At 42.6% G+C, this 23,686-nt stretch overlaps 1 protein-coding gene and 1 long non-coding RNA gene across 3 annotated transcripts in view; both read left to right on the top strand.

The window, feature by feature from the left end:
• LOC117450981 (myosin-9-like) overlaps window positions 1-17,926 on the top strand; it is a 58,748-nt gene extending 40,822 nt beyond the window's left edge. For both annotated transcript variants that reach the window (XM_034089048.2, XM_034089047.2), the window contains 17 exons: window positions 1,136-1,307; window positions 3,155-3,367; window positions 4,261-4,405; window positions 4,689-4,895; window positions 5,989-6,093; window positions 7,893-8,045; window positions 8,999-9,247; window positions 9,940-10,152; window positions 11,026-11,238; window positions 12,065-12,226; window positions 12,513-12,641; window positions 12,728-12,816; window positions 13,573-13,696; window positions 13,880-14,088; window positions 14,472-14,580; window positions 15,170-15,342; window positions 16,315-17,926. In XM_034089048.2, the coding sequence (XP_033944939.2) occupies window positions 1,136-1,307; window positions 3,155-3,367; window positions 4,261-4,405; window positions 4,689-4,895; window positions 5,989-6,093; window positions 7,893-8,045; window positions 8,999-9,247; window positions 9,940-10,152; window positions 11,026-11,238; window positions 12,065-12,226; window positions 12,513-12,641; window positions 12,728-12,816; window positions 13,573-13,696; window positions 13,880-14,088; window positions 14,472-14,580; window positions 15,170-15,342; window positions 16,315-16,423 (2,774 nt within the window). In that variant the 3' untranslated portion in view covers window positions 16,424-17,926. The remainder of the gene's footprint in view (window positions 1-1,135; window positions 1,308-3,154; window positions 3,368-4,260; window positions 4,406-4,688; window positions 4,896-5,988; window positions 6,094-7,892; window positions 8,046-8,998; window positions 9,248-9,939; window positions 10,153-11,025; window positions 11,239-12,064; window positions 12,227-12,512; window positions 12,642-12,727; window positions 12,817-13,572; window positions 13,697-13,879; window positions 14,089-14,471; window positions 14,581-15,169; window positions 15,343-16,314) is intronic.
• A 1,396-nt stretch (window positions 17,927-19,322) lies between these two features.
• LOC117451591 (uncharacterized) lies at window positions 19,323-23,686 on the top strand. Its single transcript, XR_004552682.2, has 3 exons — window positions 19,323-19,580; window positions 20,374-20,461; window positions 23,580-23,686. It is a non-coding gene; the product is annotated as an uncharacterized lncRNA (long non-coding RNA).

Raw genomic sequence — 23,686 nt, 5'->3', positions numbered from 1 at the left:
ATTTGGTTACTACGGCTACTGCAGGCACCTGTGCTAGCAGCCCATGATCCACACTATACATCAAATAAATAAATGTTAATTCTGTTTCCCTTAAAAAGAGCCTATAAAAACAGTTAAAGAACCGGATCGATAAGCAGCACTTTGGTTCATGTTCAATCCATAATGGAATATAAAATTAGAGTGGGTTCTTTATGTCTCGTTATTATTAGCAGAGAAAATGTAATGTTTGTTCAACTATATACAATCTCGGTGGGAACCGGGTTAGGGGGGGCTCGAAAACATTTCCACTTACCCAAGGGGGGCCTGACCACTGATTGAGTCGGTAGTATTTTTGGTTATCAATATGACACTGATTAAGTTTGTATAGTATAAATCTCACGTTTCATTATTAATTAATTTGTATTATTGTTTTACACATTTGAAATAAATCAAATCAAGTAAGGTCCATACTCATCCTGTAAGGTGGTGCAGGGATGAAGAAGAAATGCCAACTCGTTTATAATACATGGGATTTTTATAGCGCTTTTCCTAACGCTGAAATACGCTTTACATCAAATCAAATGTTAAAGTCTATGGGATGAGTTCTAACCATGGATGTATAATAAGAACGAAGAATGAAGACAAAATGGCCCAACTTTTGAGAGCGAAATGTCACGAAAGTATTCATATAATCCGTTCTTAGTGTGCATCCATGGGTAAAGGTCAAACTCACGTAGTACTGAACACGTCACATGAACGAGCCGGGCGGCGCGGTCCCATGGGTTAGATGCGCGTTCATAACTCAGAATAACGTTATTAGCACATTTTACAACTTGAGGACCGAACGCTACACAAACATTCATACTGGGTAGTTTATTTAGTTAAAATAAATTATCCAAAGATTTACAGACGTCTCTTTCCCAATGTTAGTCAATGGGGAAAAATCTTTCCGAGCCCAGCGACTGATACGGAAGTGTAGTACCGCCGTTTGGCCACAACCAATATTTTCCTCAGAGTCCGGCGCACTTCCTGCGGGCTGGGTTCTAATTCCTGCCCCACTTCACTCCAAAAGTGTCAATACAGTTTCAGACTTCCTGCATCATCTTTCCCCTCCTTTTATAACCTTTAATTTTCGTTCTTTTTTTGCATCGGTCAGACCGCCTGCGCAGGGAGGAGAAATCGCGCCAGGAGCTGGAGAAGAACAGACGCAAGCTGGACGGCGACTTCAACGAGGTCCACGACCAGATCTCCGAGCTGCAGGCTCAGATCGCCGAGCTGCGCGCTCAGCTGGCCAAGAAGGAGGAGGAGCTCCAGGCGGCTCTGGCCAGGTCTGTGGGAGACTTGATATTCAATATTCATTCATTTTAAACTTTGAATGTATTTTGACTTTATATTCATAGTTGTTTTTATTAGCAGTATCACCAGAAATCAGAATTCCTTTATTCGTCCCACTTAGGGGAAATGTACGTTACAGCAAAGTAACATGGAGACGAAAAAAACAAACAAGTAGACATTAGAAGTACACATTCAGGAAGGTAAGTATTTATAAAATAAATGTAACATTGTAATTAAGTGTTATATAAGAGTAAAATGCTATTGCAGATAGTTGCATAAAGATTCTGGTCACAATCAGTAAACATTGTTCAAATCAGTATTGCATGTTATTGTAATGAAATTAATCGGAATCAGAAACGGGTCGTGATGTTACGGTCGCGAACGAACCGATTCTTTTGAACGGCTCTTTGGTACGAACGAGGGGAACCGAGTCGTTCTTGTTATCGTTCAATCGTTAGTCCGCACTCGCTGCCTGCCAAAATCCACTCCTTTTAAAAAGCTTGATTTTGTTCCCCAAACGTATTCTGTGAAGACCCGCCCTACTCTGAGTGGTAGGTTTCCGCACGAGGAGTGAGATGTGCTGGGTCTTAACGGAATACGCGAGAGAGAAGTCATAGCGAGTGGGACAGGTAGACCACGTGTTTTTCGGATTTGGATGCACTTCAAGCAAAACCCAGGCGGTGATAAAGCGCACCATTTGGAAAGGCAACATATCCTTTAAAGCAGGGACAACTAATAATCTCCATCTCCACTGAAAAACACAGTATCTAATATTAAGAGTTGCGTGAATTTCATTCAAGGCAACTTTACTTACTTGACGCATACAGAGGGTAAATTCAAAGTACATTCACTGACATGGATATGGCGCCACCTTGTGTCGTGTTTACAATGCAGATTATTGACATCTGGCAATACAGTCGATCATTATCCTGGTGATTATTTCGCAGATAAACCTAGTAACTCCGCCCCTTTTGAACGGCTCTTTGAAAGGAACGGAGCCATGAGTTCCGGCTCCCTTCAAAGAGCCGTAACTCCCATCACGAGTAAACATTGTTCACATCAGTATTGCATGTTACTGAAATGGGTCAAACGGGTTTATTACCAGGTAGGTTGACACGAGGAATGTGACTTGGTGTCGTGGTGCATACGTAAAAACAAAAATTAAAAACGCAGAACTAGAAAAATATTCCAAATATAACAGTATTTATATAGAAATGGAATAAAAAACCGCAGTAATAAAACAATGTGTTTGTTTTTCAATAACAAATGTCTTTCTTTAAGAAGAAAAAGTTAATAATATTAATAATTTTGTTTTTGGGAGAAGGGGTGGGATTAAATTGGTGTACACTTCATCCCACCCCTTCTCGGATGTGTAATTAAGTAGATCATTTATATATCATTTAGAGCAGTGGTTCCCAACCTGGGGGGCGCGCCCTCTAGGGTGGCAGCTCTATTGCGCAAACATTTTTAACACAACCGGCAGTTAAAAGAAAGATGACGAGCCCAGTGACAATTTACAAAGCTCGATGTGGTCAATGCTCGTTTGACATAAGTATTTTCGCGGAAACATGAGCAATGTGTCCACGAGCTGGCCAAAAGGCATCGCGTTCATACGGAGAAATGCACCGTTTTCAACTTCGTTAACTCGGAGTTCTGTTGCCCCAATTACGTGTAAGGTGGGAGAAGTACTCGCATCAAGCACTTCAGTAAAAGTAGTATACTGCAGGGTAGCTTGCGGATTGAAATGGAATAAAATATGGAATAAAAAAACGGCAGTAATAAAAAAACAGATATTTGCGCCTTTCACTCATTGTGCTCTGCCCTCCTCTTCCTCCCTCAGGATCGAGGAGGAGGCGGCTCAGAAGAACCTGGCCCAGAAGAAGATCCGAGAGATGGAGGCTCAGCTGTCGGAGCTGCAGGAGGATCTGGATCTGGAGAGGCAGGCTCGCACCAAGGCGGAGAAACACCGCAGAGACCTGGGGGAGGAGCTGGAGGCGCTGAAGACGGAGCTGGAGGACACGCTGGACACCACGGCCGCCCAGCAGGAGCTCAGGTACCGCACACTGATGAGTACAGCTTTCACATATACAGAACAGCAGCTGACATGTTTAACTATTATTATACGAAACCACAAAGAAGGGAAGATTTGTATTGTAAGATACCTTTCGCTTTTTTTAAGTAGTTTCAATGTTTTACAAAAATACAGTGGAAGTATATTGTTCGTAAAATGATCTGCTTTTGCTGACTCAAACTTAACGAACTAGGCCACTGCCTATGTGACCTGCTCCATCGAAATCAGTCGCATTGACCCAAAGCTGGAAAGAGGAGACTCCTAGCTTTCTAATGATATCAGGATGGTTGTTGTTCTCCAAATATTAAGCGAAATATGTCACATTATATAATGACTGTCATCGTTTTGAGAGAAAGGCCTTCAAAGTTTCCGCTTCTCTGGAATCCATCGATCTGATTGGTTGTTAGCAAATGATCAAAATACTACGGAGGGAAGATATTTTGGTTTGGATTACTGGTCTGGGGGAAGCTCGCGCGCGTGTGCGTGGTTTCCCGGGGAAAACCCTCAGGAGAAACACCGGCTGTTGTTCTGCCTGCTGTGACGTGAAGTTACTCCGTTCTCCGCTTGTAATTATGCCGAAGCTTCAAAGTTGTATTTATCATCTGAATTTGCCAAAACAAGTTTAATATTCTGAAAGCCAAGACTTTGTTTATCGTGTTATCGATGATCACTATACTCTTACATTCATAATGTCAGCCGGGGGGAGGGGGGGGGGCCCCGTCATCTTCCCTTTACAAGCTTCAAACATGTATTTATTTACCGTTTGATTTTGGAAATATTTTCAAAAGTTTCATATGCTGTCTCTACCGGCTCTAACGCAACGGGCCCTTATGAGCCCGTTATGCTTCTTGAGATGAACCCCCGTTTCCCCTCAGGTCGAAGCGTGAGACCGAGGTGACTCATCTGAAAAGGACTCTGGACGATGAGGCCAAAGTCCACGAGCAGCAGCTGGGGGAGGTGAGGCAGAAACACAGCCAGGCCTTCGACGAGCTCAACGAGCAGCTGGAGCAAGCCAAGAGGGTAAGACACGTTCAGAACACTTTATTCAATTACCTGCGGCAGAGAGTGTCCAAACCTTTAAGAGTGCGTTGAAGACGTCCATTTTTAACAAAGCCTTCAGTTAGAGCTGGCATTTGATGGTATTCATTTAATATATGCAACAATATAAAACCCCACAAAACTAAGTGAACATATAGGTACAACAGGAATACAAATAAAAAGATAATGGTAGTAAAAATGCCATCATTCTAGTAAAGGTTAAACGATTACAGAATAATAAAACACTCCTCCCTGTCCCCCGCAGAACAAAGTGTCGATGGAGAAGGCGAAGCAGGCCCTGGAGTCGGAGAGGAACGAGCTGGCCATCGAGATGCAGACTCTGATGCAGGGGAAGGGCGACTCTGAGCACCGCAGGAAGAAGGCCGAGGGATCGGTCCAGGAGCTGCAGCTCAAGTTCTCCGAGAGCGAGAGGCAGAGGCTGGAGCAGGCCGAGAAGCTGGCCAAAGCTCAGGTACGAAGATTCAAGATGCAACGCTTTGTTGTCATTAGTGTTGGAAACATCTCCCTGGTCCCCGGCTTGAGCCTCAATGTCAGGATCCATGTATGTGCTGGAAGTAGCCTTCACACACAGAGCATTACTACTGCTACTCCTACTACTACTGCTACTACTACTACTACTACTGCTACTACTACCGCTACTGCTACTACTACCGCTGCTACTACTACTGCTACTACTACTGCTACTGCTGCTACTACTACTGCTACTGCTACTGCTACTACTACTACTACTACTACTACTATTACTACTACTACTGCTACTGCTACTACTACTGCTACTACTACTACTGCTATTACTACTACTGCTATTACTACTACTGCTACTACTACTACTACTACTCCTAATAATACCACTACTACTGTTAGAAAAATCTCCCTCGTCCCCGGCTTGAGCTTGAACCTCAGGATCCATGTATCTGTGATCCTCTCCAGAATGGAAGGAGTCATCACATACAGAGCATCAACTAGTTCCTGAGCAGTGTCCTTCACACGCTGATATCCAAGAGAGGGAGTTACACAGTCACAAGATGGAGGAGTAGAAAGCAGCATTCAATGTTTACTTCAGATTAGCTCCACGTCAGAAATGAGCATGCTTGATGTCTCTCTCCATAGAGGCTGAGTCATCATGTTCATCACATAGCTATCACCTGCCTCAAACAGTCCTGATGCTCTCCCAGGTCATCACACATCCTGTCATGTTCACAGCTACAGCTGATACCTTTGTTAGCATGCTACTCATGTTGGAAGAGGACACTCTGTTTCACAACGGCTACAGTGTAGAAATGTCACGGGCTCTTCCAACAGTGCAACATATATATAGGACATAGACCAAATAAAACGGATCCAATAGTGAAAGTAAATACAAATAAAATAGAAATAGTGCAAGAAGGGTCTATATACAAGTAAATGGAATATGATATATTAGACACATAATTTGTAAGTTGCAAACCGATGAATGTTAACGCCTTCGATACGAGTCTTAAACAGGAAGTGAGTCTCAGCACTTCTGGGGTCAGGGGTAATTATTTTCTGTCCTGTGTTTCCAGGTTGAACTGGAGAGTGTGAGCATGCTGCTGGGCGATGTGGAGGGGAAGTCCATCAAGGCCACTAAAGACTGCTCTGTTGTGGAGTCCCAGCTGCAGGACGTTCAGGTACACACACACACACACACACACACACACACACACACAATGCTTATACTCTAGCCGTTGGGCGACGAGGCTACCGTGGTCTTAAGATAAATCAAACGGTCCTTTCCTTCAGATGCTTTTAACAAAATGACCGTAGATCCAAACACAATTTATTCTTTGTGTATTTATACATCGTTTCGTTCCAAGCACAAACTTCTATCTTCGTCTCTTAAGGCGAGACACGGCAGGCGAAAACATCGTTTTTCATGCACTGGTCAATTTTGTGCCATTTTGATTCCATAACATGTTTTCTTTCAGGCTTTTGGAAGGGAAACGTACAAAATACACATTCAAGTGTTTATTTTACTATAGTTTGTCTATTTGCGTCTGTAGATTTCTCCTAAATTCACCAAAAGTTAGCATTCTAACGTGACATAAAGTACCGCGACCGCTGTGTGCACCATGGCAACAGAGGTATCGTTGTAAAGCTCCGTCTCTCCTGCACAATCTCATCGGATCTAAATATGGTCATTTCCTTTGTATCAGCAACCAATCGTGAAAGCACAAAAGGGTCTTAAACCAAGAAACGACATCTCATTGGCTGGTGTCAATTTCTGACAACGTGATTCGTTCAGATGCGTCACGTGGTGTGCAAAAACACTTCCTGGTTAGCTTTCCGCTAGAAATTGAAATCTCAAAATGGCAAAAGAACGGCGAACAAAAACGTTCAGAGAAGACGACAACAATTGTCACATTTGCACGAAGCAAGGTTATACAAAAAACAAATGACCCCGAACATGAAATACCTTCACGGAGTGCGTCGATTTAAGGAGTGATAAAAAGAGATATCCAAAATCCCTTCTGTAAAAACTTTGGATTCTAATATGACTACAAAATGAAACAAGAACTTTGAACCTGGCTTTATCCAATATTTGCATATTAAAACATGCTATTTCAGAAAACTTGTAATACAAAAAACAATTGTCTTAATGTAAATAATTAACTGGAGAGATTTCTAGCTGATAGCATTAAGTTAAAACACCTTTTTATAAAGTTAGAACTTTACAGTAAGTTGATCCCAGTTGATTTTCAACGCACACACTTTCCACCTTTCAGCAGGTAAATAAAAAAACAGACTTTGTTTCAAACTCGTTATTATGCACACTGAAGCTCAATCGTCTTACGGCCCGGACACACCAAGCTGACACCAAAGAACTGACACAGACGGCTACGTCTCGGCCATGTGTCGCACTGGAACACACCGCAAAGACTTCAGCCGACGGCCAAGAAGCACGTACGAACTGTGCATGCGTGAGTGGCAATAACTCTCCTTACGGGCGGCGGTAGCGTGTATTCGTCATTCAAAAGAGGCAACAACTGGAAGACAGACTGCGTGATAACCGAGAGAAGAAGAACAGACTGCGTGATATAAACAATCAACAAATGGCGTGTGCGTTCCATTTTCACTCTACAGCGAGAAGCTCACGGGGCTTTCCCGAACCTGAGTCGAGAGCTGGAATTAAATGAAGTCTCACATTTGCCTTCTTAATGTTTGTTTGGGTCCCTCACTACCGTTTCGCTTCTCATGCACTGAGTCGCTACCTGAGTAGGGCGTGTCGACGCTCACCGTCGGCCTGACGCCCACCGACGGCCAAAATCGTCTTGGTGTGTCCGGGCCTCAACATAACGAGACGTTTGAGTGTTTGGGAGGTCATTCCTTCCCTTCTTAAGACGTGTCCGGGGATTCATGTATTTTTAGATGTGAAAATCTCTGCTGCTGCTTCATATAATTCTTCTTCCCGTGCCCTCGTGTCCAACAGGAGCTGCTCACGGAGGAGACGCGTCAGAAACTGTCTCACAGCACCCGGCTGCGTCAGCTGGAGGACGAGCAGAACAACCTGAAGGAGCAGCTGGAGGAGGAGGAGGAGGCCAAGAGGAACGTGGAGAAGCAGCTGATGACCGTCCAGGCTCAGGTGAGAAGAGACCTCCTCCTCTCTCCTTGACTCCTCTCTCCTTGACTCCTCTCTCCTTGACTCCTCTCTCCTTGACTCCTCTCTCATTGACTCCTCTCTCATTGACTCCTCCCCCTCTCTCATGGACTCCTCCCCCTCTCTCATGGACTCCTCCCCCTCTCTCATGGACTCCTCCCCCTCTCTCATGGACTCCTCCCCCTCTCTCATGGACTCCTCCCCCTCTCTCATGGACTCCTCCCTCATTGACTCCTCCCTCATTGACTCCTCTCTCCTTGACTCCTCTCTCCTTGACTCCTCCACCTCTCTCTTTCCTCCACCTCTTTCCACCTCTCGCCTTGACTCCTCCTCCTCTCGCCTTGACTCCTCCTCCTCTCGCCTTGACTCCTCCTCCTCTCGCCTTGACTCCTCCTCCTCTCGCCTTGACTCCTCCTCCTCTCGCCTTGACTCCTCCTCCTCTCGCCTTGACTCCTCCTCCTCTCGCCTTGACTCCTCCCCCTCTCGCCTTGACTCCTCCCCCTCTCGTCTTGACTCCTCCCCCTCTCGTCTTGACTCCTCCTCCTCTCTCCTTGACTCTTCCTCCTCTCTCCTTGACTCCTCTCTCCTTGACTCCACCTCTCTTCTTGACTCCTCCACCTCTCTCCTTGACTCCTCCTCTCTCCTTGACTCCTCCACCTCTCTCCTTGACTCCTCTCTCCTTGACTCCTCTCTCCTTGACTCCTCCACCTCTCTTCTTGACTCCTCCTCCTCTCTCCTTGACTCCTCCTCCTCTCTCCTTGACTCCTCCTCCTCTCTCCTTGACTCCTCCACCTCTCTCCTTGACTCCTCTCTCCTTGACTCCTTCACCTCTCTCCTTGACTCCTCCTCTGTCCTTGACTCCTCCACCTCTCTCCTTGACTCCTCTCTCCTTGACTCCCCCACCTCTCTCCTTGACTCCTCTTCCTCTCTCCTTGCAGCTCCTGGAGATGAAGAAGAGGGTGGAGACGGACGCTGGGTCTCTGGAGACGGCGGAGGAGGCGAAGAAGAGATACCAGAGAGACCTGGAGGCTTCCAACCAGCGCATGGAGGAGAAGTGCGCCGCCTTCGAGAAGCTCGACAAAACCAAGACTCGCGTTCAGCAGGAGCTCGACGACCTGCTGGTGGACCAGGACCACCTGCGGCAGATCGTCTCCAACCTGGAGAAGAAGCAGAAGAAGTTTGACCAGGTACGAAGACGGAACATTTGATACACTTATAGTAAACCAGGGGGGTCTTTTTTCTCAGACGGCCAAATACAGAAACATATACGAAGTGCTGGGCCGCTCAGGTATACTGCCTTAACCAGCTGTTTCTTGCAAGATGTGGGGCAACATTTTAGAATAAGCTCCGCCGCTGTCCTCTTTACTTCCTGTATGCCGTGTTAAAGGCATACAAAAAGGCATTTTAGAATAAGCTCCGCCTCTGTCCTCTTTACTTCCTGTATGCCTGTTAAAGGCATACAAAAAGGCATTTTAGAATAAGCTCCGCCTCTGTCCTCTTTACTTCCTGTATGCCGTGTTAAAGGCATACAAAAAGGCATTTTAGAATAAGCTCCGCCTCTGTCCTCTTTACTTCCTGTATGCCGTGTTAAAGGCATACAAAAAGGCATGTTGTTTTGTAATATATTTTGTATTGACATTTGGCAGCAAACCATTACACGGTATTTTTTAGATATAGTAATGGTACATCTTAAGTTTGTCTGTCCGAACTGCCTTGAATAAAAACGGTAAAAAGTACGAGCATTATGGAGTGATCAGGACTTCACAGTAAAATCATGTTTGTAAAAATCAAATCTGGCCTTTGAGGTTTTACGAAGTCCAAAAAGGCATGCTAGACATTTTAGAATGAGCTCTGACCGTGTCCTCTTGCCTTCCTGTAGATGCTGGCTGAGGAGAAGAACATCTCTGCTCGTTACGCAGAGGAGCGAGACAAAGCTGAAGCCGAGGCCCGAGAGAAGGAGACCCGTGCTCTGGCTCTGACCCGAGAGCTGGACACTCTGATGGACGTCAAGGAGGAAACGGACCGCAACAACAAGCTGCTGCGCGCCGAGATGGAGGACCTCGTCTCCTCCAAGGACGACGTCGGCAAGAGCGTGAGTGTCAAGACTCAAGGCTTTTATCGTCATGTGTGCAGAGCTACAGTGTAGATATGAACATTGGGGGAGAGAGTAAACAACATATTTGGGGAGATGGACTAAACAGCTGGGCACCCTGAATCACTTGCGTCTGACCCTTAATGGCCTCGAAGCCAGCGTTCCCGCCGCCGTAAACCATTCCGTGACCGAGAGTTGAACTGGTTTATCAAGATAGCTGGAGCCTCCCATTCCTTAAGAGAGATAACGGAGCCAGGGTAGGTCGTAAATGTCAACACACAGAAAAGGTTAAATATCTAGTGAGTAAAGACAGAAATATTCCCTCACAATTTATATTTGATCGCCGAAATAGTAATACTATAATGATGATAAATATCGTATAGTAATGAAACGTAAAATGGCTTTTAACTGTCGAGGTGTTTTGCTGGTGATGGATTTTAGCTGTTTTAGCGAGTAGAAGCCAGTAAGCCTATTGGATTTGTTTTAGATAGGATCAACATGTTTATATGCAGACCTTATTTTCCTGTTCCATGTTAAAATAAACTATTTTCAGTGGTACGCTGAGAGTAATGTTTTTGGTCATGGAAGATTAGGTAAAGGTCATGGAGAGGTCATTGGTGAAAAAGTGTATGAACCCTGGATAGCCGTTATTTTTATATATTTGTTTCTATATTCTGGATTGTGGGAAAGGGTCTTTCGATCTCTCAGTCTGTACACACATTGAAAGATTGACAATAAAGTTGACTTTGATAGTTTTCTTCAAATAGTTTTCCATCTGTGTTTTTAATCTTTGCAACACGACACCAAGTCAATTCCTCGTATGTGTTAACCTACCTGGTAATCAACCCGTTTCTGATTCCGCCTCTTCCTCAGGTGCACGAGCTGGAGAAGGCGAAGCGTGCGATGGACCAGCAGCTGGAGGAGATGAGGACGCAGCTGGAGGAGCTGGAGGACGAGTTGCAGGGAACCGAGGACGCGAAGCTGCGCCTGGAAGTCAACATGCAGGCCATGAAGGCTCAGTACGAGAGGGACCTGTCCGGGAAGGACGAGATGGGCGAGGAGAAGAAGAGGGCGCTCGTCAAACAGGTCGGTTATAGGATCAAAACATGTGAAGGATATTATTTATTTTGTATTTTATAGACTTTAATTTTTTTTTTTTTCCATTGAATTTTATTTTATAGACTTATTATTTAATAAGTGTGTGTATAAAAAGATATATATATATTTTTATATATTTACTGTAGACTTAAAAATATATATAATTTATTTAGTATTTAATAACTTTATTTTACTTTTAAATGTTTTTATTGAATTTTATTTTATAGACTTATTATTTAATAAATGTGTGTGTATAAAAAAAAAATATATATATATACTGTAGACTTAAAAAAAAATATATAATTTATTTTGTATTTTATAGACTTATTTTTTAATACATGTAAATATATATATATATTTACTGTAGACTTAAAAATATATATAATTTATTTAGTATTTAATAACTTTATTTTATTTTTTAATGTTTTTATTGAGTTTTATTTATTTTTTATTTGATAGACTTTTTATTTTTATTCATGTTTTTATATTTTTGTTGTCTATAAAGTTTAGTATTTTTCTGGCCACCAGTGCCTTTTTTTTATATAAGACTTACTTATTGAAAGTATTATATTTCTTTACAACAAACATAAGTAACACTTGCCCATAACGACAAGCAGAGAGGAACGAATATACTTATAAAAACTAGGTATTTACATATTTTTGTATCCGGTATTGTGGGAAACGGTATTTCGATCTCTCCGTCTGTACACACAAACTGAAAGATTGACAGTAAACTCCATTTAATCTAAATCTTCAAAGTGCACGTCACAGTTTCTTGTTCGTTGCGAATGGCTGACCTCCGTCCCTCCTTCAGGTGCGTGAGATGGAGATGGAGCTGGAGGACGAGAGGAAACAGCGCTCTGCAGCCGTGGCCTCCAGGAAGAAGCTGGAGCTGGACCTGAAGGAGCTGGAGGCCGGCATCGACATGGCCAACAAGAACCGAGACGAAGCCCTGAAGCAGCTGAAGAAACTGCAGGTGAGCCGCTCGTCTCAGTTAAATAGGAACTATGAATCACAGCCGTGTGATACGTTATATAGACAACAGTGAAATGGTACTTCAGTTAGTCTTAGAAACATAGTCATAGTATTTAGATTCAAAGGTTTCAATGTCATCTGCACCAAGCTACAGAGTAGAAAAGGCAATGGAAGTCTTCTGACCCGAACTCCTCCAACAACGTATATAATAAAATACGATTAAAAAAAAATAGTGCAAATGACTAACGTAATGGCGACTCTCGGTTGAACTCCTCTTGTGTCCTCAGGCCCAGATGAAGGATCTGATCCGGGAGCTGGAGGACACTCGCATGTCCCGAGAGGAGATCCTGGCTCTGAGCAAAGAGACGGAGAAGAAGCTGAAGGGCATGGAGGCCGAGATGCTGCAGATGCAGGAGGTCAGTGCCTACGCCTCACCCATCCTCCTCCCTGTCTTCTTTGATGCAAACTGAACGTTGTTTCTCGTCTCCTTCCTCCCCTTCAGGAGCTGGCGGCTGCAGAGAGAGTGAAGAGGCAGGCGCAGCAGGAGAGAGACGAGCTGCAGGACGAGATCAACAGCCAGGCCAGCAAGAAGTAAGACCTTTACCGCACACGCACGATCCTTTACTCAAGTAGAAGTACAGATACTCGTGTTTAAAAATACTCTGGTAGAAGTACTGACTAAACTTCTTTACTCAAGTAAAAGTAAAGAGGCTTTGAAATGTACTTCAGTAAAAAGTACCCATAACTAGCAGCTGTTTTAAATAGTACCTGACCTCCCTTTATATTAATTCGTGTAAGAAGTAGAAAGTACAGGTATTTGAGTTCAACATGTAAGAAGTAGAAAGTACAGGTATTTGAGTTCAACATGTGAGAAGTAGAAAGTACAGGTATATGGGTTCAACATGTAAGAAGTAGAAAGTACAGGTATTTGTGTTCAACATGTAAGAAGTAGAAAGTACAGGTATTTGTGTTCAACATGTAAGAAGTAGAAAGTACAGGTATTTGTGTTCAACATGTAAGAAGTAGAAAGTACAGGTATTTGTGTTCAACATGTAAGAAGTAGAAAGTACAGGTATTTGGGTTCAACATGTAAGAAGTAGAAAGTACAGGTATTTGTGTTCAACATGTAAGAAGTAGAAAGTACAGGTATTTGGGTTCAACATGTAAGAAGTAGAAATTACAGGTATTTGTGTAGAAAGTGTAATCCACTTTAGTCTCTGGAAATGTAGGAAGAAATATATGAAACAAAGAGTGAGACCTCGGTAAAACAAAGTCACTTGTCTTCGTATTGAATGTGTCCACCTTTCTTGTGCAACACCTTTGACCGACGAGCTTCTCTCCCCTCAGTGCTCAGGTGGTGGAGGAGAGGCGGCGCCTTGAGGCTCGTATCGCTCAGCTGGAGGAGGAGCTGGAGGAGGAGCAGTGCAACATCGAGCTGACCAACGACCGGCTGAAGAAGGCCGTGCTGCAGGTCTGTGGACAAACACAAGATACACTATATCACGCACTCTCACATGCACTCTCACATGCGCTCTCACTCACTCTCGCGCACTCTCTCACAAATTGAATTCCCCCAAAGTGTTAACAGTTTCAGCTCCTTCTGTGTATTGTTCAGTGAGGTGGCCCGTCTGACTCGTGTTTCCTCTGTTTCCAGTCCGACCAGATGAACGTGGAGCTGGCGTCTGAGCGCAGCACCTGTCAGCGGGTGGAGGGCGCTCGCTGTCAGCTGGAGCGTCAGAACAAGGAGCTGAAGCTGAAGCTGCAGGAGCTCGAGGGGACCGTCAAGTCCAAGTACAAAGCCAACATGGCCGCCCTGGAGGCCAAGGTGGTGCAGCTGGAGGAGCAGCTGGACATGGAGACCAGGTAACAGTCTCACCATTTCATCCGCTTTATATACACGCTAATAATAGAGGAGATGTGTTGGGATACCTTTGTTAGCATGTTGCTCTCATGTTGGAAGAGGACATTCAGTGTTTCCTGAATACTAATGAAAGCCTCGTGGATATGAGTTCTTAAAGAAGACATTAGTGAATTGGGGTGAAGTGTCTTGCCCAGGGACACAACAACATGCAGCGGGACTCGAACTTGCTATCCCCGGCTTCAAAGTCCAGCACACTATCCACTGAGCACTTTCACTTAAAGAAAGTTGCATCATCTCAAAGTCTCACACAAACAGCCGTGTTCGTAGAGGGTTCTGATATTGCAGTGTTTCTCTCCAGTGCGTGACGTTGTGTTTCTGCCCTCAGAGAGCGACAGGGAGCCACTAAGCTGGTGAGACGCACCGAGAAGAAACTGAAGGAGGTGATCCTGACGGTGGACGACGAGAGACGCAACACGGAGCAGTACAAGGACCAGGTCAGAGCTCCATCATATATCATTTAGAGCACATGTGGCAAACTCGAGGCCCGGGGGCCAAATCAGGCCCATGGTGGATTTAATTTCGGCCCGCAGGATCATTTCTAATTGCTAGCTAGCTGTTGTTGGCCTGTGGAGAAATGTACTCATAAGAGCTGCAGATAGAGCCATGAGAAATGAATGCACCTGATTATTTAATGTTTAATGTTTTATAGGCAATAATTTAAGCTTTGTTAGTTCCAGGTTTAATATGTGCAATAAGTTCATTTCAATAAGTTCTGCAAGAAACATTGGACCAGTCCGGCCCTCGACTAGCACCCATTTTTTTATTTTTGGCCCACCGTGTGTTTGAGTCTGACCCCCCTGCTTTAAATCATATATATAGAATGTAGACCCTACATTTGTTGTATACATGTTTCTACTAGCCTCTTGTGCTAGACTGGAATCGACACATATTTGTTGTGAGCCCGTTTTGGTCCTGGACTGATTGCTGTGAACATATTCAGTCATGTATTGCCTCTGGTGACCGTTTTGTTTTAATGTGTTAACGTCTTAATATTAAGTATTACTTTACTGTGTCTCTCTGCAGGTGGACAAGCTGAACTCCCGCATGAAGCAGCTGAAGCGCCAGCTGGAGGAGGCGGAGGAGGAGGCTCAGAGGGCCAACGCCAACCGGAGGAAACTGCAGCGAGAGCTGGAGGATGCCACGGAGTCAACGGAATCCATGACCCGAGAGGTCTCCACCCTGAAGAACAAACTCAGGTGAGAGACAACACCCCGACATTTGGATTTATTTATTTTAAATAAAGAACACGAGCCCTCGAGTCCAGCATGTACATGTGCCAGATTTAGAGATGGAGGCTCATTTTCATCTGCAGTCCCTGGCAGGTTGATGGCATTAAAAGAAAACGTACATGAGCAGGATTTAAATATATATAAGCACAATTGACGATTGCAACCAGGGACGTGGGAAGGGGGGGTGCTGAGGGGGCTGCAGCACCCCCATCTGTTGGCGGAGAGTTGTAACTGCAACGCCAAAAAGTTCACTAAACAAATCAATACAAAAGTTTTATTTTGAGTCAGCATTTTAGTAGAAAAGTGATAATGCGGTGTGCTTCTTCTGACGCTCTGCTGTAGAAAGGAAGCTCGTCAGTGCAGACGAGATCAGGGATGGGAGTTTTATGAAAGCAGGGTTTAATGGCGAAAGGCAGGGGAAACATTTAGGCAGCATTAAAACGAACACCGATGAAAGCACTGCTCTCACTAGCTGTTGCTAAATGACTGCATTTAATATGACGTTATTATACAGGGCCGCCCTACACGCACTGTAAGCGCGCCTGAGTTTCGCCGCTGCAAGGCTCCACCCCCTCCCCCCCAACTCTGACTGACTTCCCGCCTCCCTGATTGCAACACATATAAAGCAGATATGCCCACTTGTATACAACCCAACATCCAGACACAAAAGCACACACTCTGGTTATAATTCTGACTTTAATCTCAGTGTCCATATATTCCTAATAAAACAAAAGGTAAAAGAACAGATAAATAATAGAGTAGATAAAGACGTGTGCTTCTGGTAGCGCCTGCATTAATGGTCTTCCAGCATCTGTTAGCAGCTGTAATCTTGCTGTAATCTTGTTGTAATTGTCTCCATTGTATCTCATGTTTTTACCTCTCGCTGAGGCATTTGAGTTTTAATTCTTAATTATTATTTTTTTCTTCTCTCCGTTCCAGACGTGGCGAACTCCCGTTCACCGTGCGCCGCACCGTGCCTCGCACCGGCATCGAGAGCGACGAGGAGAGCGAGACCAAGAGCGAGACCCCCGAGTCCCCCAAGCCTTAAAAACCCCCCAGTCATCATTAAAAACACCCGCATCATAAAATACAAAAACACACACTAACACACACACTTCTGAACGGAGAGGAACACAAAACTAGAGAAACCGATTTCCTCCTAGTCCTGTGACAATCTATGCATTCTTAACACACGGTAAACTCGGGACAATCACCATGCTGACACACACACACACGTTATTTTTGGGCCAAATGTTTTCGTTCGCTTCATGTTTCGTTCTCTAGGGGGAAAAAAAAAGAAGGATATTTTTGTAAGGAAACATTCCAATGATGGTAGTCCTGATCAGGATCTATTTTTCTAATTGAAGAAGGAAGGAAGTACACGTTAATGAAGCGCGATCTACTGGAAGGGGACCAAAGTAATATCTCGATCTATCGAAAATGAATTTTATGCAGAAGTTTTTATAATGGTTAAGAATGGAAGTGCTTATTATGCTCTCGCTTCAGATTATAATGAAGGTTTATACGCGGAATGTATCCTATCGACTTAGCGTGGCGGTAGATTTGATCAACGTTATTTCTGTGAACACTAAATGTATCGGTGAAAACCCAATAAATGAAATTAAGAGAAATGTATACAAATATGAAATTAATCTGCTTCTATAGAAACAAAATCCACAAATAAAAAATACATGAAATGGATTCTGAAATGTGGAATAAATACGTAAAGAATATTTGAATTTAAATTTGCAATTTCTTTCGATTTAACAAATATTTTTAAGCCTTTTTTGGAAGGTTTCACTTTTACAAATTCCCCATTTACACATCTGTTCACACGAAGTAAAGTACGATAATCTACCTCCTTGATTTAGCTGCAGTTAGTACTCGTGACTACGCTTATGGGCTTAAAAATGTAACGCATATTTCTTGCGGAAACTTAAAAATCAGAGGCCGATTTCAAGTAAAAAAAAATACGGAAGGCGTTTTGATTGTGCTGAATTCTCTTAATTTTTGCACTGAGAAAAAAAAAAGCCTTGACATTAAAAAAAACCACTGCGTTAAGTTTTAAAAAGACTCATGGTAGTGAGTGCACACACGCACACTAAGGCCTTAAATGCAGCCGCTGCATTCTGGGTAGGGATTTCTCATTTTCTGGACATGCATTGATTTTTACATTTCTCTCCATCAGTGTTGTTTATGTTGAAGGTAAAGGGGGTGGTGGGGAAGTCTTATTACTCGCACCGTGTCCTCGGAGCTCGGTTGCCGGGTAGATTTCGGAAGTTAGGGGACGTTTACCCCCCCCCCCTCCGCAGGCTGTGCTTTCGGCTCACACTGCTGGGAAGTGAGAGGAATGTGTTGTTGTTGTTGGGAATCACGGATTAAGAAGAATACAAATAATGATCGCACTTATAATAAAAATAAAAAAACAACAGCAAAGGAAATCCAAAAAAAAATGCTCAATTATTTTGTAATGTCTGTCTTTCTGCACCTCTGGAATCATTGTTGTGAAATGTTGGTATTATTGCAATTAAAGAGGCTTTCTAAACTGCTACCTGCTGCGTCTGTTATTTCATACTGATGTAGGAAAAGCCCTGTATTTATAATCATAGCGAAGTAAAAGCACAACATTATTAGCATAAAAGTATATTTGAAGTACAAAAAAACATTAAGAGCAGTGGCTTATTTGAAACGACTGGATTATAATTATTAATGCGTTCGTCACAGCTAGTAAAGGCGGAGCTAATGTTAATTATTTGACATGCTGCTGCTGCTGGATATCTTGAGCTATAATTATATGTACCCGTTATTTCTATTTTGTCTATAATACTTTTATGATTGGCCTTCAAACTAGTGCAACTTAATACACCTTGCTACAAGCCAAGGTACACTGCACAGACAATATTAAAGTATTTAAACAACTAATTTTCTTCAGTCTCCATCTTTAAAGGTGTATATGAAAATGTGATACCATACGGTACAAAGTTCACGGTATGAAACGGTTTACCGCCCAGCACTGGTTATGTCAATACTTGAATTCCCAGAGATTCATCGTTAAATAAAATGATGTTTTAAATCAAACGCGTGTCTCCTTTGAGGCTGAAGTGGTTGTTTATGACAGGATGTATTGTCTCCAGCAGGGGGCAGTCGGAGTTAAATAAAAACACAATCAAGTCAGAACTGGTTTCTCCTCAAAGTGAGTAAAACAAGGATGAAGACATTTAGGTGAGAACTGTTATATTTAATCATATTAAACTTGCACTTTTATCTTTTAAGGACAGCCTTCTGTTAAACACCTTTCTATTATGAAACACAATGACTTGCAAAATGTAGTTTTTCTGTTAACAATTTTTTGTAACAATTACATTTGAGTCAAAGAAGACATTAGGTATTCTCTCATGTAGTCAGTGGTGGAAGGTACCGATACTGAAGCCCTGTACTTAAAAGAGAAGAGTTTTGAAGTACTTTCATTTCTACTTCTCCCCGTTTTAACTCTACAATAATGGGCCTGGTTAACAACAAATTGATCCGTCAATAGCTTTCTGAATAAACCTGAGAGTCCTCTGTAACGCTAGTCTTATCAGTATACTCTGAGAGGGCATTAAAGCCTCTCTTGTTATTCCAACATCAAGTGTGGTTTGTTCTAAACTACTTCAGGGAATACCGTCCCGTCCCTCGCGCCAAACATCCTCTCGCTATTTTAGTATTTCACGTAGAAAACTCAACCTAAAAAGTCAAGGCAGCCGCTTTCCCGTTTGACTGGTTTAAGAACGAAAGACAGTTGAAATGAAGATACACAGACCCGCACTTTATATCTAATATTTAAGCTACTTTATAAAGTGCTGCGCTTTTAATACTGACATCAAGCTGTTCAGCCAATCAGAAACCAGCATCTCCTGGGTGGGCGGTGCTTACGTCACGCAGCGTCAACAATCCGGAACTGGCTGGTTTTTAAGTTTCCAAATACAGAGTTCACTTTTCATTTTCATGACAAAGTGGAGCTCAATTTAGTCTGTGCTCTAGTTTTACCCTTTGACCTTTTTATCACACGAGGCATTCAAAACAAGCTTTTTGGGTTTTATTCAGCGTGTTATTTTGTACTTTTTTAGTACATTTTGAAGGATTATGCTGTTAATTAAGCAAATTGCGTCATACTCGTGACACACATCTCTGCAACAGACTCCTGCATCTGCAGAGTATTTGAACAGGTAAGATGCAGACAAACTGAGATGGAAAACGTGTCCTTTACTCGAGTGAAAATCGAAGTTAAAAGAAAGTCCAAAGTTCAAAATGTTACTTAATTAAAAGTAGAATAGAGATTCGTTTTTCAAAATATTTTTTTTGTCAACACATCGACCACATCCGTGTTTACATTTTTAATATAACAATTAAAACAATTTACATCAAAAAAAATTAAACATTACTGTTAATAACTTTCTAACAAGCTGGTATTCTATTCTATCTTCATAAATACTTTCATTTACTTATATATCAATTTTCATCTCTAGTTTTTGGTTTGGAAATTGTTTGTTTATTTGCAAGTCGTTTGATTTTACAAATGGTTTTTTTACACATCTATAAAACAAAGAAGTATAATCAGCAAAAGTACTCATTGTGTAGAATTACTCTTTTAAAAGTTTCTTATCATCATAGAATATTTTTGTATTCTGATCTTATCTCAAACAAACCCTGTCTTGTAATTTGTCAATGTGGAGACCATTTAGCAAATAGTTCTTTAGCTAAGTAGATTAGCAGTCATTCATAAGCTCATCATGTGTTCAGATGCACGTGAAATACAAATCAGAATCACCTGCAGCAGATCTACTATAACATGTTGCTCAAGTGTGTGTGTGTGTGTGTGTGTGTGTGTGTGTCAGTGCGTCTGTCTGATAAGAAGCTCATGCTCCTTCATCCCCTGTAACAGAGACCCTGTCACAGATCAGCTGCTCACTGTGTGACCTTCTCACGGAAACACCTCTTTTTATTCTACATGTGTTTAAGGTGTGGGAACGTTTGAGCAGATTGACACAAGAAGAAAAAACAGAAGGTTTTGTTATTATCGTCCTGAAGAGCTATGGAACTTTCTCTGGTGAGTTATTTGCACCTTGTGTTTAACTGATATTAGTTGTAATGAAGGAGGTATTTGTTTTTACACTTTTGTAGTTTTTAAAGGCATGTTTATTTTTATAAAACGGACAAGTCAAATCAAGCAATCTGATTGGTTCTTAGCCGTGATATACTGAGCGTATACCACGGGTAGAATTGTAGTTACTTTTCACAACAAGTCAGTATCCCTCCGCGTCTGAGAAAAACAGTATACAGTTGGGCTGAAAAGCAAACTGCCTGCGTCGGGCCGAACCACGCCCCTTAGCCGTGATATACTGAGCGTATACCACGGGTAGAATTGTAGTTGCTTTTCACAACAAGTCAGTATCCCTCCGCGTCTGAGAGAAACAGTTTACAGTTGAGCTGAAAAGCAAACTGCCTGCGTCGGGCCGAACCACGCCCCTTAGCCGTGATATACTGAGCGTATACCACGGGTAGAATTGTAGTTACTTTTCACAACAAATCAGTATCCCTCCGCGTTTGAGAAAAACAGTATACAGTTGGGCTGAAAAGCAAACTGCAAACTGCCTGCGTCGGGCCGAACCACGCCCCTTAGCCGTGATATACTGAGCGTATACCACGGGTAGAATTATAGTTACTTTTCACAACAAGTCAGTATCCCTCCGCGTCTGAGGAAAACAGTATACAGTTGGGCTGAAAAGCAAACTGCAAACTGCCTGCGTCGGGCCGAACCACGCCCCTTAGCCGTGATATACTGAGCGTATACCACGGGTAGAATTATAGTTACTTTTCACAACAAGTCAGTATCCCTCCGCGTCTGAGGAAAACAGTATACAGTTGGGCTGAAAAGCAAACTGCAAACTGCCTGCGTCGGGCCGAACCACGCCCCTTAGCTGTGATATACTGAGCGTATACCACGGCCTGTCGTGAGCTATTGCTTATAGCACCTTTCAACCCGAGGCAATTCAAAGTACTTTACAAAAATGAAAAACATTAAAACTGTCATTAAAAAGCAAAAGACAATAACATACCCATGAAACAAGCTCATATAGAATAACACGGGTATGAAACACATGAGTGAAAGTTACAGTCTGTGTGAAATATATTCATTTAAAAGCAGCGGCAAAAGGAAAAGTCTTCAGCCTGGATTTAAAAGGACCTGCAGGTTTCTGGGAGTTGTTCCAGATGTTTAGAGCATCAGAACTGAACGTCTCCACGTTCAGTTCTGACTCTAAGACCTAAGATTCCTGGGGGGTCCGTAGTTCAGCACGAGACCATTCAATGCTTTAGAAACCAGCCGCAGTCTTTAGAAATAAAAGCAGAAGGATCTTTTTGGTTGCCCATTTGTACCTCATCCTCTCTGAAGGGTTACCGTCAATCTGATGACTTTTTTTTACCCTTTTTCAGAGCGAACAGAAAGTCTACAGGTGGTTTTAAAGAGCGGCAATAAAAGAAAGTGTGAAAGGCTGCTGGGTAATTTAGTTTAGGGAGAAAGAGTGTGCGGTTACAGAAGTAGACATGATTTAATTTCTGTGTGTAGACGCTTTGAAAATAATCATAAACAATACTCGAAAAACTTTGTGTAATGAAATGTCAATAGGCTTCAATGTCTCCAAATATGTATATATGTTATTTTAAAGTTACTTATAATTGTATTTGTGTATTTTAATTGTATTGATCTCTAATCTGTGCTGTTTTTCGTTCTCACCCTGTTGCTGTTTGAACTACTGACAGTCCCCACAGTGTTAACACAGGTCCATCTTGTCTTTCTACTAAATACTGTTAATATTTACGTTAATGATGTGACCGTCTGTGTTTCCTGTAGTTATTGAATTGCTCGTTGTACTGCCCTGTTAGTGGACAGTTTTATTATTATTGTATCTTTGGAACTCTGGCACAACAATTTCCTTCGGGATGAATAAAGTCCTATATTTTCTCATCTTATATCCTTCCCTCTCTCCCTTTCTTTCTCTTCCTCCCCACTTGTCTCCTCCTATATTTTGATGATAATACTTTTCTACTTTTACTTGAGTAACATTTTGAATGCAGGACTTTTACTGTAACGGAGTATTCCTACACTCTGGTACTTCTACTTTCACTCAAGTACAAGATCTGAGTACTTCTACTTTTACTCAAGTACAAGATCTGAGTATTTCTACTTTTACTCAAGTACAAGATCTGAGTACTTCTACTTTCACTCAAGTACAAGATCTGAGTACTTCTACTTTTACTCAAGTGCAAGATCTGAGTACTTCTACTTTTACTCAAGTACAAGACCTGAGTACTTCTACTTTTACTCAAGTACAATATCTGAGTACTTCTACTTTTACTCAAGTACAAGATCTGAGTACTTCTACTTTTACTCAAGTACACGATCTGAGTACCTCGACTTTTACTCAAGTACAAGATCTGAGTACTTCTACTTTTACTCAAGTACAAGATCTGAGTACCTCGACTTTTACTCAAGTACAAGATCTGAGTACTTCTACTTTCACTCAAGTACATGATCTGAGTACTTCTACTTTCACTCAAGTACAAGATCTGAGTACTTCTACTTTTACTCAAGTACAAGATCTGAGTACTTCTACTTTTACTAAAGTACAAGATCTGAGTACCTCGACTTTTACTCAAGTATAAAATCTGAGTACTTCTACTTTTACTCAAGTACAAGATCTGAGTACCTCGACTTCTACTCAAGTACAAGATCTGAGTACTTCTACTTTCACTCAAGTACATGATCTGAGTACCTCGACTTTTACTCAAGTACAAGATCTGAGTACTTCTACTTTCACTCAAGTACATGATCTGAGTACTTCTACTTTCACTCAAGTACAAGATCTGAGTACTTCTCCCACCTCTGTGTGTATGTGTATATATTTATCTTCATATATGTTGATCCTCTGGATGGTGAGAAACAGAATCTCTGTGGAACACAAATAGAGGAATTGTCAATAAAGTTGACTTTGACCTTTTCATTAGTTCGTCATGAGTTCAGATGCACGTGAAATACTAATCAGTCACCTGCAGCAGATCTATCCTAACATGTTGCTCAACGGTCTCTGTTTCCTCCCCCCCCCTTGTCCCCCCCCCCCCCCCCCCCCCCCCCCCGCTGTCTCCCCCCCCCCTTGTCTCCCCCCCAGGTTCACCCGGCCCTCAAAGCCTTCATGTGTGGCTCCGTCAGCGGGACCTGCTCCACGATCCTCTTCCAGCCGCTGGACCTGGTGAAGACCAGACTGCAGACTCTGCA

The sequence above is a fragment of the Pseudochaenichthys georgianus genome, chromosome 8 (genome assembly GCF_902827115.2).
Source record: "Pseudochaenichthys georgianus chromosome 8, fPseGeo1.2, whole genome shotgun sequence".
In the NCBI taxonomy this organism is placed as follows: Eukaryota; Metazoa; Chordata; class Actinopteri; order Perciformes; family Channichthyidae; genus Pseudochaenichthys; species Pseudochaenichthys georgianus.
Note: the sequence above shows the minus strand (reverse complement) of the source record. Positions and strands in the feature narration are given on the sequence as shown.